General features: G+C 35.0%; 2 protein-coding genes across 2 annotated transcripts; one reads left to right on the plus strand and one right to left on the minus strand.

Annotated features, from left to right (window-relative positions):
• Nucleotides 1–1,026: 1,026 nt before the first annotated feature.
• LOC101251277 (premnaspirodiene oxygenase) lies at nucleotides 1,027–3,588 on the plus strand. The gene is made up of 2 exons (XM_004237321.5): nucleotides 1,027–2,724; nucleotides 2,811–3,588. Exons 1-2 carry the CDS (start codon nucleotides 1,831–1,833, stop codon nucleotides 3,420–3,422), a joined length of 1,506 nt encoding a protein of 501 aa, XP_004237369.1. The 5' UTR covers nucleotides 1,027–1,830; the 3' UTR covers nucleotides 3,423–3,588.
• Nucleotides 3,589–11,472: 7,884 nt separating this feature from the next.
• On the minus strand, nucleotides 11,473–18,002 carry LOC101247716 (F-box protein PP2-B11-like). The gene is made up of 3 exons (XM_004237535.5): nucleotides 17,729–18,002; nucleotides 12,179–12,297; nucleotides 11,473–12,080 (listed from the first exon to the last, which is right to left on the minus strand). The coding sequence occupies exons 1-3, from the start codon at nucleotides 17,978–17,980 to the stop codon at nucleotides 11,681–11,683; spliced, it is 771 nt and encodes a 256-aa protein (XP_004237583.1). The 5' UTR covers nucleotides 17,981–18,002; the 3' UTR covers nucleotides 11,473–11,680.
• Between the last annotated feature and the right edge of the window lie 1,121 nt (nucleotides 18,003–19,123).

Here is a 19,123-nt window from a genome sequence, read left to right on the forward strand (position 1 = left end):
CCCTAAACCATTTGCTCTAACTATAGAAGGTCATTTATACAAATTTAACCCATAGTTAAAGCTCTATAATCCACTAGTTTTCCATGTTTTGCGTAGATAGAGCAAATGACAGAGAAAGGGTGGGGGTAGGAAACCCCGGTGCACTGCTGGCGCGGGGTGCCCACTCCTGAAATTTAGAAGCCTCATTTTGGCACACTTCTGGCGCAGCGCTCTAGCCCTCCTGGCGCATTAGTGGCTCTTCACGCCACCCCTCCTAGAGCGATCCGGTAAAGTTTTTTTTTCTTGTTTTCTGACCCAAATTTGCTTAGAATTGAATGATTCCTTCCCAACTCACTTATATTCGGTATCTAACATAAGTACCCGAAGATCTACTAAAAAAACCCTCAAATTCATAACACTTATCTCAAGAACTCATCGTAAACGATGTAAGAATGGAACTTTACGAAAATTCATCAAAAACTCAAATCATTCAACCTCAAGAATGAAATAACGGATAAATTTCATGGAATAAGACCTTTTTGGTTTACGTGACATCCAAATATCTCTCACGCGCCTCAATTGTGTGGAGTCATAGAGTGTGCTACGTAAGATAAAAGGTGTACAAAATTAAAAAAAAATAAGTTGAAGGGGTAATAGGACCTTAGTTTAGTTAAGTTGTGTCTTTGAGATTTCGGTCATAGTCTAGGGAAACACTTGTGAATTTTCTCCGAATAAAACTATCCTTAAATGAAAAAAAAAGAGGAGCTTTTTATTTTTTAAAAAGTCATGTATATCAGGTAAAATGAAGCAGATTTAGGCTTGATTTTAAAATTTGAATTTGTAGTTCTTTCTTATTTTAATTATTAAACAGATTTTTTTGTAAAACTTTATTTGCTGATTTTTTTTTAAATGCTAATGTGGGACAAATCCGATTTTTTTTATTGTGAAGTTTTAATTGTCTTAAATTAGTTTAGTTTATTAATATTTTGATCAAATTTTAGAGTTTGTGTATGAGCATTGCGCGGGGAGGTAATGATAAGTTTTTAAAATGCCTATTTATATTGCTATTTTATTTAAATAATTAAGTTGAGTTTTTTTTTTAATTTCTAATTTTAAAACAGATCATTTCAAATTTTTAATTTTAAAATTTTTATCTTTATCTTTAATTTTTAAATTGATTATATCATGTTAATTTTAAGTAATTCTTTAATAAATTATTATTATTTTTTATTTTAATTTCTAATTTAATATTATTATAAACTAATAAAAATTACTATTTTTTTTTTGCAGGTGTTACCCCTATTACATATAAATAAAATAGACTAATTTAATATAATTAAAAGTTACAAATTACAAATAGTAATTTTAATTATTAAAATTCTCTATTCTTCGTGGTACTGATATGTGATACAAAGAGAAATACTTTGAATTATATTTTAGTAAGATAACAAAAAGATACTACACACTATTATATTTGAGGTTTGTGAGGAAGAATGTGTATAAATATTAATAATACTCCAGTCAAAATTGATACAAAGTAGGACATATTTAATTTCCAAGGTGGCAACTACACATTTTTCTGTTCGTTATAAAAATCAATTTTCCAGCCACCATTTTTACTTCTTTAAGAATATTTATGGACATAGCAATTAGTATTGTTGGGAAAAAAATATTTCTTATTTTGGCATCAATCAGTGCATATATATATTTTTTGAGTGAGCTGAATTGTTTTGACTTCAATAGATTATAGTAAACAAAAGTTGCTGAAAAAAAAATATCTTGCCTATAAAAGAGCATATGTAACACAACATTGAAGAATCACCAAACAAATAAATTAAAACTCTTTTCAAAATGCCATTCTTGAGCTTGGCTTCCGTTTTCCTTTTTCTATCTTTTCTGTTTTTGTTAAGGAAATGGAAAAACTCGAATAGCCAATCGAAAAAATTGCCTCCAGGTCCATGGAAACTTCCTTTACTAGGAAGTATGCTTCATATGGTTGGTGGACTTCCACACCATGTTCTTAGAGATTTAGCGAAAAAATATGGACCACTTATGCATCTTCAGCTTGGTGAAGTCTCTGCTGTTGTTGTTACTTCTCCTGATATGGCGAAAGAAGTACTGAAAACTCATGACATCGCTTTTGCATCTAGGCCTAAGCTCTTGGCCCCGGAGATTGTTTGTTACAGCAGGTCTGATATTGCGTTTTGCCCCTATGGAGATTACTGGAGGCAAATGCGTAAAATTTGTGTCTTGGAATTGTTGAGTGCCAAGAATGTCCGGTCATACAGCTCTATTAGGCGCGATGAGGTTGATCGTCTTGTTAATTTTATCAGGTCATCTTCGTCTTTTCGTGAGCCGGTTAATTTTACTGAAAGGTTGTTTTTGTTCACAAGTTCCATGACATGTAGATCAGCATTTGGGAAAGTGTTTAAAGAACAGGACAAATTTATACAACTAATCAAAGAGGTGATTGGGTTAGCAGGAGGATTCGATGTGGCTGATATCTTCCCGTCGTTGAAGTTTCTCCATGTGCTTAGTGGCATGAAAGGTAAAATAGTGAATGCTCATCATAAGGTAGATGCAATTGTTGAAGATGTAATCAATGAGCACAAGAAGAACATTGCGATGGGGAAAACTAATGGTGCATTAGGTGGTGAAGATCTAATTGATGTTCTTTTAAGACTTATGAATGATGGAGGCCTTCAATTTCCGATCACCAACGACAACATCAAAGCTATTATTTTCGTAAGTACTATTGCATATTATACATTTTTATTTGTACGTGTGATCGATCAATCACCACGAATAACTTATTTTGTTCCTATCTGCAGGACATGTTTGCTGCGGGAACAGAGACTTCATCGTCAACACTAGTGTGGGCAATGGTGCAACTGATGAAAAATCCAAGTGTATTCGCCAAAGCTCAAGCAGAGGTGCGAGAAGCCTTTAAAGACAGAGAAACGTTCGATGAAAATGATGTGGAGGAGCTGAAATACTTGAAGTTAGTCATAAAAGAAACGCTAAGACTCCATCCACCAGTTCCACTTTTAGTCCCAAGAGAATGCAGGGAAGAGACGGATATAAACGGTTACACTGTTCCTGTGAAGACCAAAGTCATGGTCAATGTTTGGGCATTGGGAAGAGATCCGAAATATTGGGATGATGCAGAAAGCTTTAAGCCAGAGAGATTTGAGCAGAGCTCTGTAGACTTTATTGGTAACAATTTCGAGTATCTTCCGTTTGGGGGTGGGAGAAGGATTTGTCCCGGGATATCATTTGGTTTAGCTAATGTTTATTTACCGTTGGCTCAATTGTTATATCACTTCGACTGGAAACTCCCTAATGGAATGGAGCCAAAAGACTTGAATTTGACTGAATTGGTTGGAGTAACTGCTGCCAGAAAAGATGACCTTATTTTGGTTGCCACACCTTATCAACAATGATTTTGAACAGTTTCATTTTTATAGAATAATTTCCTACTGAGCCCAATTATTATCCTATTTTTCTTTTGGAGTTTCCACCTTTATCTACTTCGAATACATGTATCTTTTTTTTTTAATGACGAAGAATATATATCTTGATCAAATAACATCTTTTGTTTATTTAAAATTTTGCTGATGAAACAAATTTGAAAGCATTTCACATGTTTTAGTGTATTGCAGGATATATGATATTGTTATTAAATTTCTCAGGGAAAGAAGGGCCACTAGATTAACAAATGGAGTTGTTTGGGGTCGATCCGAGCATATTCTTTTGTTTTGCCCCCACACGGCATAAACCTCCAATCACTTCAATCACTCCGCCCCGACACCAGCACCAGTTGCAGCGCTGCAGAAACAAAGAAAGGACCTAGGGGTGTCAAATGAGCGGATTGAGTTGAAATTGAAGATAATAAAAAATGAGTTGAAATAGAAGTCCGTTCATCCACCTTCTCTCAGTTTGGAAAATCTTATAAGTCTCACAGTGTTGGTTTGTTCTTCAGCCACATTTTCACTCCTATAATTAACAAACATAATAGTTGAATAAGTATATTCAAGTTCATGGTACATATCTACCAATTTGAACACCAAATAAGCAACATATTCTTTCTCAAATATCCAACCAACATGCAAAGCCAATACATACCACTTCTGAGAATCTAAAAAAAAACATTTGTTAGAAACCTTTAAAGATAATTCTATTAAAAAAACTTAATGATATATAGATTTTTCTCTCCTTAGTAGGTAACCAGATGTGAATTCGAATTAGTGGGCTTTGGCTACAGTATGGTTGATGAAAATTTAGATACCGTAAACTTATATTTTATTCATAGTGTTTATACAGTATTTAGAGGAGAACATGTAAAGACCAATTAAAGTAATCTATCCCTAATTCTTAGGAAATCCTTGAATCAAGGGATTTCCTCTGAACTATTTTCCTAGAATAATCTATTATAATCTTATAATTACAAGAGCAGATTCTAATCAAATTTATTTGTGGAGTAAATTATAATCAAATCTGTCAACTTAATGGTGGAGCAGATTATGACTAAATCTGTCAACTCATTCAACACTCCTCCTCAAGTTGGCATGTAAATATCAAACATGCCTAACTTGCTCACAAAGGACTCAAAAGTAGTTCTGAAAAGACCTTTTGTGAAAATATCTGTAACTTGTTCAGTTGTTGGAACAAAAGGAATGCACACACTTCCATCTTCAACTTCTCTTTAATGAAGTGTCTGTCCACTTCCACATGCTTGAACCGGATTATGAGCAATGCTTATGACAACCTTATTGTCACAATACAAGTTCATTGGAAAACTCACAAGTCTTCTTAGTTCTTCCAAAAATCTCTTGAGCCACAATATTTCACAAATTTCGTGTGTCATGGATCGATACTAAGCCTCAACACTACTTCGAGCCACCACATTTTGCTTCTTAATTCTCCATGTCACTAAATTTCCCCAAACAAATGTACAATATCTAGATGTAGACCTCCTATTAATAGATGAACCAGCCAATTTGCATCCGTATAAGCCTCAACACTTCTTTGCTCATTCTTTTTGAAGAACAACCCTTTCCCAGGTGAACTCTTTAGATACCTTCGGATTCGATACACAAATTCTTGGTGTTCTTCTCGCGGAGAATGCATGAATTGACTGACTAGGCTCACAATAAAGGAAATATCATGTCTAATATGTGACAAGTAATTCAACTTACCTACCAGTCTCTGATATTGACCCTTATCAATCAATTTTCCTTCCTATTACTAACTTTAGATTTGGATCAATTGGAGTTTCAGCTGGTCTACAGCCACACATTCTTGTTTCTTTTAACAGATCAAGAACATACTTCCTTTGTGAGTCACGAGATGACATTCTATTGATAAGGTAAGTGGCAGTCACGAGAGCCTCTCCCCAAAGGTGTTGAGGAACTTTACTAGTACACATTAAAGCTCTCATTACCTTTAAAAAGTGTCTATTATTTCTTTCGGTGATACCATTTTGTTGAGGTGTATCCAGACAAGAGCTTTGGTGTACTACCCCAGTTTTTTTTAAAAAAACTTCCTAATTGTTCATTAAAAGATTCACGGCCATTATCACTCTGAAAAATCTTGATTTTCTCATTGAATTGTGCTTCCACCATGACATAGAAAGTCTCAAATACATTTTCAACCTCAGATTTGTCCTTCAATAAAAAAATCCAACTCAATCTAGTATGATCATTAATAAAATTTACAAACTACCGTTTCCCAAACGTTGTTAAAATTCTAGATGGTCCCCAAACATCACTATGAATCATCGTAAATAGTTTTAAGCCTTATAATTTTGAAAAAGGAAAAGAAGATTTGTGATGCTTAGCCATTTCACCAAATTCACATTGGAATAAGGATGAATTTCTATTTCTAAATAACTGAGGTAACAAGTGTCTTAAATGATAAAATCTTGGATGTCCAAGCCTATAGTGCCAAAACATGACTTTAGTCAAAACAAAAGTATAGTCCAAACAAAGAGGATTCAGTTGTAATGAGTTGTTCCCTTGTCAAGAAAATAAAGACCTCCTGATTCTCTAGCACTGCCAATTATCTTCCCTGAGATCTTTTCCTAAATTTCACACAAATCGAAATAAAAAATAGCACGACAATTAAGAGAATGGGTTAATTTATTGGCAGAAATTAGATTACAAGAGAACTTTGGAACATGAAGAGTATTATGAAGTGTAAGGGATGATGATAGTTTAATAGTTCCTTTTCCAACAAATGCAGAGAAGGAACCATCAACTATCTTGATTTTACTGTTTCCTGCACAAGGAGTGTAAGTAGAGATAAAACGAAAACTTCCAGTCATGTGATCACTAGCTCCTGAATCTATGATCCAAGAATCTTGCAAATCTTATTTAACATAAGAACCGTGATAACACCCATAGAGGACAATAGAAAAGACAAAGGACATGTTAAGATGAGGAACGCTTGGAGGAAAAGATATGCCTGAAGTGCGGAGTTTTTGTTAGCAAGAGCTTTGTCCTCATCTTGCTGGGCATCCAGTCTGGCTCTACCAGGTACCTCAGATTCAATCAAGTGCAACCAAACCTTAAGGCGAGCAATCTCAACATCTTTGTTATCCAAGGTGACCCTCATGGATTCCACCTTATGCTTGAGCTGAGAGTGCTCATCCAACAATTCTGAAACCTCACACCTATTGACAGTTATTCCTTCGACACACTCACACTCAATGCGAGTGTTCATAGAGATGGACTGCTTCACTATCCCTCTGATACCATAGACTAGTGAAATGCCAAAGTATTTGAACACCATGGTTAGCAAGTACCCATACCCCAACCCATGCTTTCCGTCTTTGTAAGTCATTGTCATATGCATGTATTCTAGCATGATGACGAGAAGGTTCATCAACTCATGCGCGTGCAGAGCTATAGTAAGAAACAATTTTAAAACCGAGGAAACAATTCTTTTTTGGATAGGGGCAACAACACCTTGTTGACAAACTCAAAGAGAAGTGATACTCACCATGAAGATATTTCTTTTGAATCCCAACCCAACTAAAAGTAGGAAGTTTTCTTATTTACACCCAAAATATCTTTGTTGGAGACTTTCCATCCACTGTACTAATCCCCTCTAGTGAAACATGCACAATTCGAGCCAGAGTTTCCCCATTATGGTGAAATTGGATGTTCTCTACTTGAGTGTTTACACTGCAAAAAATTTCTTTCCATCTTCAAAACTCTTTTCATTAATCTTCCTTTGGTGGAGTCGTTTTTAGAAATGGCGGGTTATGAAAAATTTATGAAAGAATTGGTCACAAAGAAGATAAGTATGGCCTTCGTGACAATTGAGGTATCCCATAGCTGTAATGACATTATGTCAAGGAATGTTGCATCAAGAAAGAAGACCTGGGGGCATTTACTATTCCTTCAACTATCAGGATGTTTCAATTTGCTAAAGCATTGTGTGATTTGGGGGCTAGTATAAACTTGATTCCCTATGCCATTTTCAAGAAACTTGGTCTAGGTGATCCTAAATCTACCACTATGTGTTTTGTCATTGCCGACCACTCCATCAAGCGCCCTATGTATTTTGTTTTATTTCGTCTTTGGGATATATTGTTATTTTTGGTCGATTCTTCTCCTTGTTGCCTTAGTAATAAATGTTTGGTGGTTATTTATTGCTTTCCCTTTCTTGATTGCTTGAGTGTGAATTTTGGTAGAGTTCGCTTGTATATAAGAGTGTCGGTTGTGATCAATATCGATGACTTGAATAGTGCTCTTAATGAATGATATATTTGTGTTAGTTCCACGAGGCAAATTGAGTTGCATAAGTCACGGTGAACTCTTAGCATCTTATTGTGACTAGTCGAATGTCAAGTTGAGTCTTGCAATAACCGTTGCACACGAGCTTAACTTTTGGAGTCGTGACGATGATTGTGTTGAGTGTCATGTGTGGTGAGGTTTACTTGAAATGAGTGCATGATGATACCTCAAACTTTCTCCGTTAGTCCAACTAACTGTCTTTGGTGAATGAAGGAAACAATCTTATGCATGAATTCTGGAGAGGGAACCCAATCACTGTACCTTTGTGTGACTACGTTGTGAATGTGTGGACCTAGCTTGCACCATTTGAGCATAAACCTTTCTTTGGATGAAATATGAGCACAAATGTTTAGATCGGTTGTTGAAACTACCATGTAATTTCCACCTATAACCTTCGTGAAGCATTGGTTTGTTTGGATGTGGTAAGAATGAAGAGAAACCAAGCAAAAAGTTTGTGAAATTTGTGCTTGGGAACATGCGGTGAAGAAAAAGATTGAACTCCTCCATATTAAAAAAATGGAAAGAGAAATTATTCGTTGTGTATTGGGGAAGTAAAAGCGGTGTCCAATGAGCTATACCAAAAACTGTATGCTAAGAGTATGCCAAGGACGAGTTGTGAATTTAAAAAGAATGAAAGAGAAGTAAAAGAAGTGAAACTTGAGCCATGCTTCACGAAGGTAGAGTCACTAATGCGAAATGATCATACCTTTCCCTCAGCCCAATTACAAGCCTTGAAAGACTTTTTTGATCTTGTATAAGCCAAGTGATGGGTTGGTTGGAAAATATAGTCAATCCTATGAATGAATTAGTGTTCTCAATACTTATTTTGTTTTTAAGCCAAGTGACGAGTCGGGAAATTTTACTAATTTAGTGCTTGTTATTGAATGAATTAGTGTTCTCAGTACTTATTTTGTGTTTACAACTTATGTTAATTTGTTTATGTACAACAATGAAGGCTTAAGAACAAGGCAAGGACATTACAATGCGAAAAGAAGCAAAAAAAGTTGGAAAAACTAAAGAAAAAAAAGGTTAGAGCTCGCAAAAACCACCTGGTTACTCACCAAAAAGTCTAGTGAATTGACTCATGAACTAAGCCAGCTCGATGATTGAGGGAGCACATCGGTGACGTACCTAATGGAACGGTGAACCAGACGCAGATCGTCAAAATGAACAGAACACTTGGTGCAAAAGTAAAGCCACAAGTGGAGAAGAAGTGCTTGTCGGCGGATCCCGACTAACTTCGCCGAGTGAAGCACGAAATCAAACTTTGAGAAGTTTCTGGAAATATATAAATTGATTTTTGAAGATAGAGAAAAGGGTCTTACAAAGTTTTGGAGAGATTTTTACATACTTTGACGACATTGAACATATTTGTAAAGGCTTTTGAGCTTGGATATTGCGATCTTAAGACTTTTGGCACTGAACATTGGAGATTTTTTCATTTCGATGGAACATCTTTTTGGTAACTATCTTTTTCTTTTTGTTATGTGTGGCTAAACCCCCTCGTCTTAGGGGTGTGACTATGTAATCAAATACATAAATTAGATTATGGATATTGTTATTTGCTATATTTAGGGCCCGTTTGGATGAGCTTAATAAAAGCAGCTTTAAAAAAGTACTTTTGAAAGGGCTGAAACTTATTTTTAAAATAAGCAGTTATGCGTTTGGATAAAAGTGCTGAAGTTAAAAAAAAAAGTTGTTGATGTGTTTGGCAAATAAGTGCTGATAAACAGCTTTTTAAATCAAAATGTCTGAAATACTCTTAAAAACTGTTAACATGATAAAAGTTAATTAATTTATATTTTACAACCAGAAATAATTATATTTTGCTATCATTCACATATTTCTTTCTCATCACAAATTATTTATAAGAGGAATATAAAATTATTATAGATTTTAAAGATATATAATTTGAATAGATTAAAGAACGATTTAAGATTTTATTTTAGTTTCATCCATAGGTAATAATAATTGTCTAGCATTCACATATTTCTTTATTATCACAAATTATTTATAAGAGGAATATAAATTTTTATTGAAGTTATATGTGCAACTTATTTTACATTTTAATAATAGATAATTTGAATAGATCACTTGAAAGATTTAAGATTTATTTTATTTTCATTCATTAGTAATAGTAATTGTCTATCATCCACACGTGAAAAGGGAAAAATAGAAGAAAGAGATGTTAGGGTTATGTGGGTAATTTGGAGATTGTATAAAAATATTAAGGGCAAAAAGGCAATAATGTGGTCAACTTAAAACAGCTTATAAGCTTGAAAAAAATAGCACCCCTACCCCAGCTTTTAACTTTTGGCTTAAAATATGTTTTTTTTTAAAACTTAAAATAAGTTGTTTTGAGTATTGCCAAATAACTAAATTAGTCAAAAACCAGTTTTTAAGTCAGTTTGATCAGCTTTTAAGCTGCGCCAAACAGGCTCTTAATGTTGTTTTGAAATGGGTTCAGTCATGTATTGAAGTTTTCATTTATGAACTAAAGTGGCAAATGTAGTTCTAGATTTAGCTCTCAATGTTTGCTTGCAGAAGTTGCAAAGAGTAGAATAAATGATTGATAATTGTATTGACTTATGTCTTTACAACCCAACTTGGCAAAGTGGGTTAAATTAAGGAATTGGGTTGTTTTGTATTGTAAAGCTTATTGAGGTTCGAAGGAACTCACTCGAAGTGTAATAGTTGATTGAAAGATAGTTGTCACATTTAAAACCCATCCTAACCATTGGAATTCAACTGACTTAAAGAAATCAATAATTATCCATTAAGCGAAAATAGTGTTCGATTACTCACACACTCCTAAGGTCCTCCTTATACTTAGCTTGTTCAAACTCCGTTCTATTTGTTTTCGTTAACAATTGGTTGAATGGCATTTTAGGCCCTTCTACATTCTTTTAGTTGTTGATTAACTAATTTAAAAAGTCAAACTTATCTAAACTTCAGTCAAGTCTATTGCGACCAAATATTATATAAAAATGAAAATAAGAAGTATGAGGAAATTTTCTATTTAGGCATGCCACATATAAACGTGTGATTGGAAAAATCTCCTAGAAAACGTTGGACCTAAGTAAACGTATAATCAGAATGAATTGTGTTCTTAAGTTCTCAAATAACTTTATCGCTTATATAGAATTTTTTTCTTCCATTATTGTGTCTTTCTTTCCGCTAGATCTGTAGGTCTCAAGACAACTTCATTGTAATTTTAGGTTTACCTTGTTACTTTATAACATCTCTATTCGCTATGGTTTCATAAAATGCACATTTAAATAAATTTATGATTTAACCATGCTAAACTAGGCAATTTGGTGTAAACATCATATGTGATATAAGATAAGATTTTACCTAACTGGTTAAGCATCTGGATGTCAATGTAGAACATGACCAAACCATCTCACATTTGTTTTACCTTTCTAGGTTTATTATGTAATAATAAACTGATACAAACAAATTATTTATTTCGAATATGAGTAACTCAACAAGCACTAAGCTTCAACCCCTTACTCGCGCCTCTGCGTGTGATTGTGTTTTAGGCCCCATTCCATACCATAAAATATGTTTGACAAAGTTTCAAAACATGTGTAGATTGGAATGGAATGCATATTAGTTAACTCCATCAATTACAACATAAGAGTCACAAAGACTAAATTAAAGCTCCTTTTCAGAGAAGCAAGCTGGCGGGGAAACATATCTCGACATAGTATCTTCATAATCATCCAGAAATTTAAGAAAAAAAAAATCTAATTCTTGTTTATCATTCACACATTATCTAACCAAATACAGTTCTCTCTCGATAAGTTCCTCAGGAAATACCATATAAGAAATATTCAAAGGCAAATGAGTCTAAAAAAGACCAAAATGAAAGGCATAGAGGAGGATCCTTTTCTTCTTCATTCTGGACGAAATTCAATTCCTTGTACAATGAGGCCGTGTTTCCAAGTTTGCCTTGTTTGCATCAATCGTGCTTCAACAGCTCCATCTTCTCCCCTATCATTGAAAAAGTTTCCCATTTTCAATTCCATCCATCCATCACTTCTAATCAAGGGTAGCGTTGCTCCAGAGCCTTCTCCAGAAAAATGAACAACTTTAGCTCGTTCCCTTACATCATGGTCACTCTCTCTATCAGCAAATCTAACAACTGCCTTGACATTTGTAAGGCCATAAAACCGATCTTCCAGCTTGAACACCAGATAAGCGCAATAACTGGTTCTTTTTGAGAGCATCCGAGTTCCAATTTTTCCTCGGATATCAAGCCAACTGATGCTCTTAAGTTTAGCTACTTCAGAGAATCTACAAAAAAAATTTACATACCCTCAGTAAATATATTTAGTAAAGTAACTTTTTCAAAATTCAGAGTACATGGAAAGAAACCGGAAAAGGTATAAAACCTGGCATCCGGGTGAGACAACCATTCCCAATATGCTGGTGTACCACCCCATATAATTCCAAGCTTTCGTGCTGCGATCATAAGACATTTACCCCCCGTGTTCTTATCCACCGAAAGGCTCTATTTCACAGATCAAATCGCATATACAAACATTAGGATTTGAGAAAAAGAAAAAGGTTGTAAAGGTTGGCATGACTAGCTACCTCAAAGGTTGCCCAGATTCAGCCCATCTAACAACTACAATAACGCATCCAAAACTAATTTAAAAACCTTGGAAAGATCCAACACACATTTGATTCCTCATTCATCAGTAAATAAGATCACGCTCCTTCTCATATCTAGTCGATGGAATTATAATTTTCACTAAGGGTCTGATTAAAAAGACATCTTATAATTTGAATTGGTGTAATTACCAGCCTAGTAATTACACAACTTATATGTTTACTTGTTTGTTTGACATCAACATCATGTTTGGTTGCACAAGTGTAATCATAACCGTATATTAAATTTTAAAAATAAAATTTAATTATCTAAAATTAAAAATCTATATTCGACAATAAGGACTTTATAAATAATATAAAATTAAATGTTTAAGATATATATTGACTCTTAAAAATATATTAATCAACAAACATATGGAGTATATGTCTTCACTATTGTTTTGCTTATGACCTTTGTGATTAGTTTTCTGCTTTATATCATGTGAACTATAATGTTTGAGTCTAAATTGTTTGCCAAGGAATCACACTGAAAACTCCAACTACTTGATATGAATGGTGAACGTTGCTAAAACCATCTCAATTTGCTTTTTCGTGTCACAAAATGTTAACGTAGCTGAAACTAGAGATATTGAAGTAGTGTACCAAGATTCTACTATTTTGATTCTCCAAAATGCTAATTAAAAATATTAGATCATAGATTATGAGTGTAGCATGGTTGAATCTTTGAAATGAGCCCTAAAGTGACAAACCTATGATATGAGCCTAATAAGGCTCAAGCACGAACGTGTACATGGACCGATTAGGCTAAAACAAAATAGGTAAATGATCAGTAAAATAATTATCTTTCAATATGAGCTTAAGGGAGTTAGCTGGCTGACCGAGAAGGCATAAGTTTAAATGACCAATGTATGAAACTACGTTTGCCAACATAGGATAGAGATCCTTCCGTAAAACGGATAAGTCTAATTTTTATTCATGTGTCCCAAAAAGGATAATTATCCTTGCTAGCAAATCATGTCATGTCATGTCCTATGCCCAGCTAGCGAGGTATGGATGTCTTAGTTGATTGGGCCGAGATTAGACTCCTTGCACTCACATGGTGGTTTATGTCGGTTCACAACTTTCTCCCAAAATTTACTAAGAAATTTAACTCACTTTACATTAACAAATTCAACTTGTCTTACTGTATTTTATTGCTTTACTTTTTTTTAGTTTTTCATACCAATGTATTCCATATATTGATCGTCTTTGGCACTACATTTTATGATGTAGGTTTAGGCTCTCAGGTTGGTGACCAGGCACATCACTAGCATCCCTCTCTTTTGCTATTGGTGAGCCTCCTTCCCACTAGTGGCAAGTTAGAAATTAGTTTTTTTATGTTTATTTTATCGGGGCCTTGTCCCAACAGATTTATATCATTTAGTGGAGGCTTCACAGATTTTTTTCAGATGTCAAATAATCGATCTTGCTTTCCATAAGATGGGTTTATAACTTCTAATTTAATACATTTATGTAGTCTAAATGTATTGTGATGAAGACTTTCCTCTTTTAACGGGTTGTGGTTATCTTCATATTGTCTTCCGCTTTGTTCAGTTTTTTTCCCAGTTTTATGCTCATGTCAAATGCCAGAATGTTCGCTCATACTAGTGTAAAACCCCATAATTTAGTAGGCCAAATAGGACTAAGTTTGAGGGCTACGAGTCAAGACTAGACGGCATGAGCCAAGGGAAAGGGCCAAGAGCCAAGGCTGCCCCAAGCTGCCAAGGCACTGCCCATGACCATGAGAGCCTTCACGGCTCGTGGTGTCCACCAAGACTCGTGGTTCCACCTGTGGTGCTGAGGCAGTAGCTCACCAAGGCTGCCCCAAGGTTGGCTCACCTTCATGAGCAACTTCACGGACAATGGTGAATACCACGGGTCGCGGGAATTAAGGCTCAGGGTTGACTTCACTTTAATTTGTGAGGGTCCTGTTGAGGTGGCCAAGCTACTGGCCAAGGGACCATGTGCACCTCCAAGGCCCGTGGTGTTCTTGACGACTCGTGAGGTTGGCCGTGAGGCATGGGCACCCCACTTAAAGTGGGGGTTATTTTGGGTAATTTCTTTTAAGTGGTATTAAGTGAGGTGATTTTGCCTTAGTTTTATACACCTTTGCAAGTGTTTTTAAACCCTTTAAACTCACCTTTTAAGTCATAAATTCCCAAATTATATTTCCAAAAGTTCATCCTTTCAAAAAATTCTCTCTCTAGAGAGTTGAAAGAAGAAGAAGGAGAGAAGATGGGGTCCAAGGAGGAAGGTTCTTCACACCAAATTTATAGGGCTTTTTGATCAAGTTATGATAGTTCTTCATCCATGAAGTCCCTTCATACCCCCCCCCCCCTATTTCAAAGATAGAAATCCTCAAAAGTTAGGGTTTAATTCCAAAGACATGGATTCCTTTCAAAAATAATTTTAATGTTTAAATTATGTCATATTATGTATGAAGTGATAATTTCCTTATGTTTTTATGATAAATCCCCCCAAAACCCATGAAATCCCCATATTTCTCAAAGTTGATGATATGATGTGGGTCTTTGATGATGAAAGGTAAATTGTATAAATTAATGTATGAGGTGATAGGTTCACATGAAATTATGATTTAATCCATGCCAAATGCTTGAATCTAGATGTGTTGATTGAAAGTATGGTTTAACCTCAAGGAGGTAAAATATGAGATTATGAAGTTTATATGAGTACTTTAATGATGCTTTGAGAGTGGTGTGTTATTCATTATGATTAAGTTGTTGTTGTGGGATAGTTGAAATGCTATTCTCATGATCTCATAATGAACTTGGATTGTGTTTGGTATGAAGGAGAACATTTTTTGGAAAATGTTTTCCAATTTTCTAATGCTTGGTTCAGTCAAATATTTTGGAAAATGTTTTCAAAATCAACTCATTTTCCTCAAATTTAAGGAAAATCACTTCCCTTAAATACTTAAGGAAAACATTTTCCAAAACTCTCTTTCAACCTCCCCCTACCCACCCCACCCTACAAGCCCCAACCCACCCCCACCCACCCACGTACCCACCCCTACTAGCTTCCCCCCTCAAAAAAATAAATTAATATTATTTTTTTTTAGAAATTCAATCTCAAACTTTAATTTTTTCACCCCTACCCTCGAACCCCCACCCGCATCCCCACCACGATTTTTTTTGAGTTTGTTTCGTTTTAAAAAAATTCAACTTCAAAAATTATTTTCTACTCTAGTAAAAAATAAAAGATATTCCCCAAAACATTTTTCATTCAAGAATCAAACAGTAAACTATTTTTTGAAAAAATATTTTCTACTCATCAACCAATCATGAGAAAATAAGTCAATATCCACTTGTTTTCTAAAAAAACATTTTCCTTTATACCAAGCACAACCTTAATGTGAAAGGTTTTCTCACATCACGAAGATTATAAGATTGAGAGACTTTTCTCAAATAATTGAATCTAAGAGTAAAAGTGATCATGGATGGTGATAGGTTCTCACGCATGGTCTAAGGATCTATTCTAACGAATTAACTTGGATTAATTGTTAAGGTTATCTTTCCATGAGACTTGAGTTAAGTAAAGAGTTAATGACTATCTTGTGGGATTTATGCTTAGCACCGAGTGGATATTGAAATGATATGGAGGCTCACACATAGTTGAGTCTGGGCTTCCGAAATGGGAACTCTCACCTAGTAGAGTCCGAGTTTCTCAAAGTGCTTCTCATGAGATGGAATCCTTCACCTAGTGGGGTCTGAGTTTCTACTAGCAATCTCTGTATTCCTTAACTACATGTCCAGTAATGATGTTTAGCTATTGGATCCAACTAAGCTAATTTACGGGTTCTATCTTAGGCAAGTAGACTAACCCTCGTCGGTGAGGGTAACACCGAGAGGGATCATGTGATAGCGCACATAATCTCATATCGGTTAAGGCTATGTCCCAACTACAAAAAGATTAATAATGAACTAAGACATGCTTGAATAAGCATCTCAAAGTGTTCAAAATAACAAATGAACTAGGACATGCTTCAAAAGCATCTCAAAATGTTCAAGATAAATAATGAACTAAGACATGCTTGAAGAAGCATCTCAAAGTATTTAAGATAATAATGAACTAAGATGTTCTTAAAGAAGTATATCTAAGTGTTCAATGAAAAGAGGAACTAAGATGTTCTTGAGAAGTACCTCATAGTAATTAAGAGTTTTAAAAGATGACGGACATGAATGATGGCCTAAAGAAGTTTACTTAGCATGGTGAGATTTATAGGGTCCTATTCATGCATTGCACAAATATGCCTTGAGGGGAATTATGAAGTGTTTCTCTTATGTTATAAAATGTTTTGACTATGTTTATGATTTATGACTTCTACTATCTTATATGATGTCCAAACATGGCATATATCATGATTTATAATGAAATGTCCCTTTTAGCATGTTTTAAAAGTTTTTATGTATGGGTATCATACTTAATGCATTTTTGTACTAACCTCTGCTTTTCCTATGTTTTCCCCAAGTTTAGATTCCGGTTCACGAGGTGATCATTCTAGTGGCTAGAGCTTGGACTTGTGTATCTTCCCTAGCTTGTTGGTGAGTCCTCATGGTCCGAGGACGACTTTTTCCTATGTTGTAGTTTCTTCATGTACTTTCCCTTTTCGGTCATGTTGTATGGACTATACCTAATTTCATTCAAGTATTGTAATAGATGGTTACATTGAGACGAGTCTAGACTTCTGCTTTCTTTAATGAAAACTAGAAATGTGTTTACTCTTTATTATTCTAGTACTTTATATTATGGTATGCTAAGTGTCCCACATGAAGCCCTTTCGGGGTTCTATGTGCCTTGTTACAACTAGGGTTACCTTGAGTCGTGACAACTAGAAATAGTATCGGGTGTGTGCCACGTCCAAGGTCTCGGCTTGAGACGTGATAATATGACTACCCCTGCCAATTAAACCAAATTACTTGCCAACCAAACATGCTAGACAATGTAATTACAGCAATTCAGTTACCAGGGTGACTTTCCAATCAGGCCATAAGAGAATTCAAAATATGAAGAGGAAAAATTATGAAATAAACCAAGGAAATTCGACACATTGTGTATATGCACACTTTTTTTTTATCTATGTACATGGTGTAATTTTCCAACTATTGGGTATAAATTCACACCCCTCAGACAAAAGTGGCTCTGTCACGGGTTATAGATCTAGTGTTCAAGCTCCTGACATTGTGTTCCTACCACTAAATTAGATTTAATAAAAGCCAAATTCATGAAAAGCAACTTAAACACAAAAAAGGGGGGAAATTAAGAACACATACCAATTTTCCTCCATCGAGGAGAATCGAAGTGTCGCAGAGACTGAAGTAGAGTTGCTTTTTGGAAGGAAACCCCATCAAATTTCCTGATCTAGAAATAGCTTGTAGATAATCAGATGGAATAAAAGCCTCCCAGACGTTGTCACATTCTGCGGCTGACATGAATTTTTTCGCGACAGCTGAAGACCTAGCTGCATCTTTCGGCGATGTTAGAGAGAGAATTTTTGATACGCAACCTTCAGGCAAATGATCCATCGGAAAAAACTCAATGGATTAAAGTTGTTGAGTTTCGATACTATTTATATAGAAATAAAATAAAGATTACAAGATTCTGACAATACATATGATGTTTAAATAAAATTAAAGAATAGAAATGAAACTATTTAACAATTAATATGAGAAAAGGTCCAAAATAGTTCCTCAAGTTTGGCCTTCCATACAAAATTATCCCTTATACATATACTTTTGTACACTAACAGTCCTTTGAGTATGTAAAACCGGTGCACTCTTATACTGGGTGTGATGACACCTGTTTTATACCTCTAAGGCAGGTTCGACTAACTTCTTTAAGGTAAATGCGGAAGTAATTAATGACAAAATAAAGGACTAGACAATACATGCACATGTGAAAAAACATAATATAACTCAAATGCCCCAAAACCATGTGTTACATGTACATGTCTCTAAGTATTACAATAGATTCAAAAGAAACACAAGTGTGAATGTCTCCGTTTCTAGAATAGAAGAAGGAAATAATGAAAGAGTAAGTGATTCTTCTAGGATGACAAGCAACTATCTCACGAACTCCAAAAGAAAAACCTTGGATGAAGATGAGAAGGGGTATCAAAACGAATCAGACTTGTAACCTACACAAGTGTAGAAAACAAGGGATTGAGTACCAAACAACAATGGTAATTAACAAGCATCCCTAGCTAATCTAAGTAAAGCATACTGAACACAAGTACTCCAACACACCATCCGAACCTCCTCATACTACAACCTGCATAGAAATCAGACCACCCCCATCCCAACAATTTATATATAAGAGAACAACACAATGAAAATATCCATCATAGTACACATATCATAATCTCTATAACATCAACATCACACATGTCATATCCAAATACCCACGAACATAACAACTCACTCATAAATTCCATGAATGATAATGAAGTGCGAATGTGGTGCAATGAAAATGTTTTATAATGTAATACATGCATGTCCTGTTAATACACACCAATTGCACAAACATAATGCGACACATGGAGGGCATTATGCCCATGCATTGAAACATTCACCGGTTAGGACCCATGAGGGACGTATGGTCCATGCATCCGCCGAAACCATTTTCCATCAGCACAAATGTCACTCACCAAAACCATTCTCATCGGTATA

This window comes from Solanum lycopersicum, chromosome 4 (genome assembly GCF_036512215.1).
Source record: "Solanum lycopersicum chromosome 4, SLM_r2.1".
Classification (NCBI taxonomy): domain Eukaryota; kingdom Viridiplantae; phylum Streptophyta; class Magnoliopsida; order Solanales; family Solanaceae; genus Solanum; species Solanum lycopersicum.

Excerpts from the sequence above, each read along its gene's own strand:
- LOC101251277 (XM_004237321.5), top strand. The coding sequence starts at position 1,831 with ATGCCATTCTTGAGCTTGGCTTCCGTTTTCCTTTTTCTATCTTTTCTG. Across the intron at positions 2,725-2,810 it reads ACATCAAAGCTATTATTTTC|GACATGTTTGCTGCGGGAAC; the intron begins GTAAGTACTATT and ends TCCTATCTGCAG.
- LOC101247716 (XM_004237535.5), bottom strand. The coding sequence starts at position 17,980 with ATGGATCATTTGCCTGAAGGTTGCGTATCAAAAATTCTCTCTCTAACA. Across the intron at positions 12,298-17,728 it reads TCCTCGATGGAGGAAAATTG|AGCCTTTCGGTGGATAAGAA; the intron begins GTATGTGTTCTT and ends TCTGTGAAATAG. Across the intron at positions 12,081-12,178 it reads TTGTCTCACCCGGATGCCAG|ATTCTCTGAAGTAGCTAAAC; the intron begins GTTTTATACCTT and ends TTTTTTTTGTAG.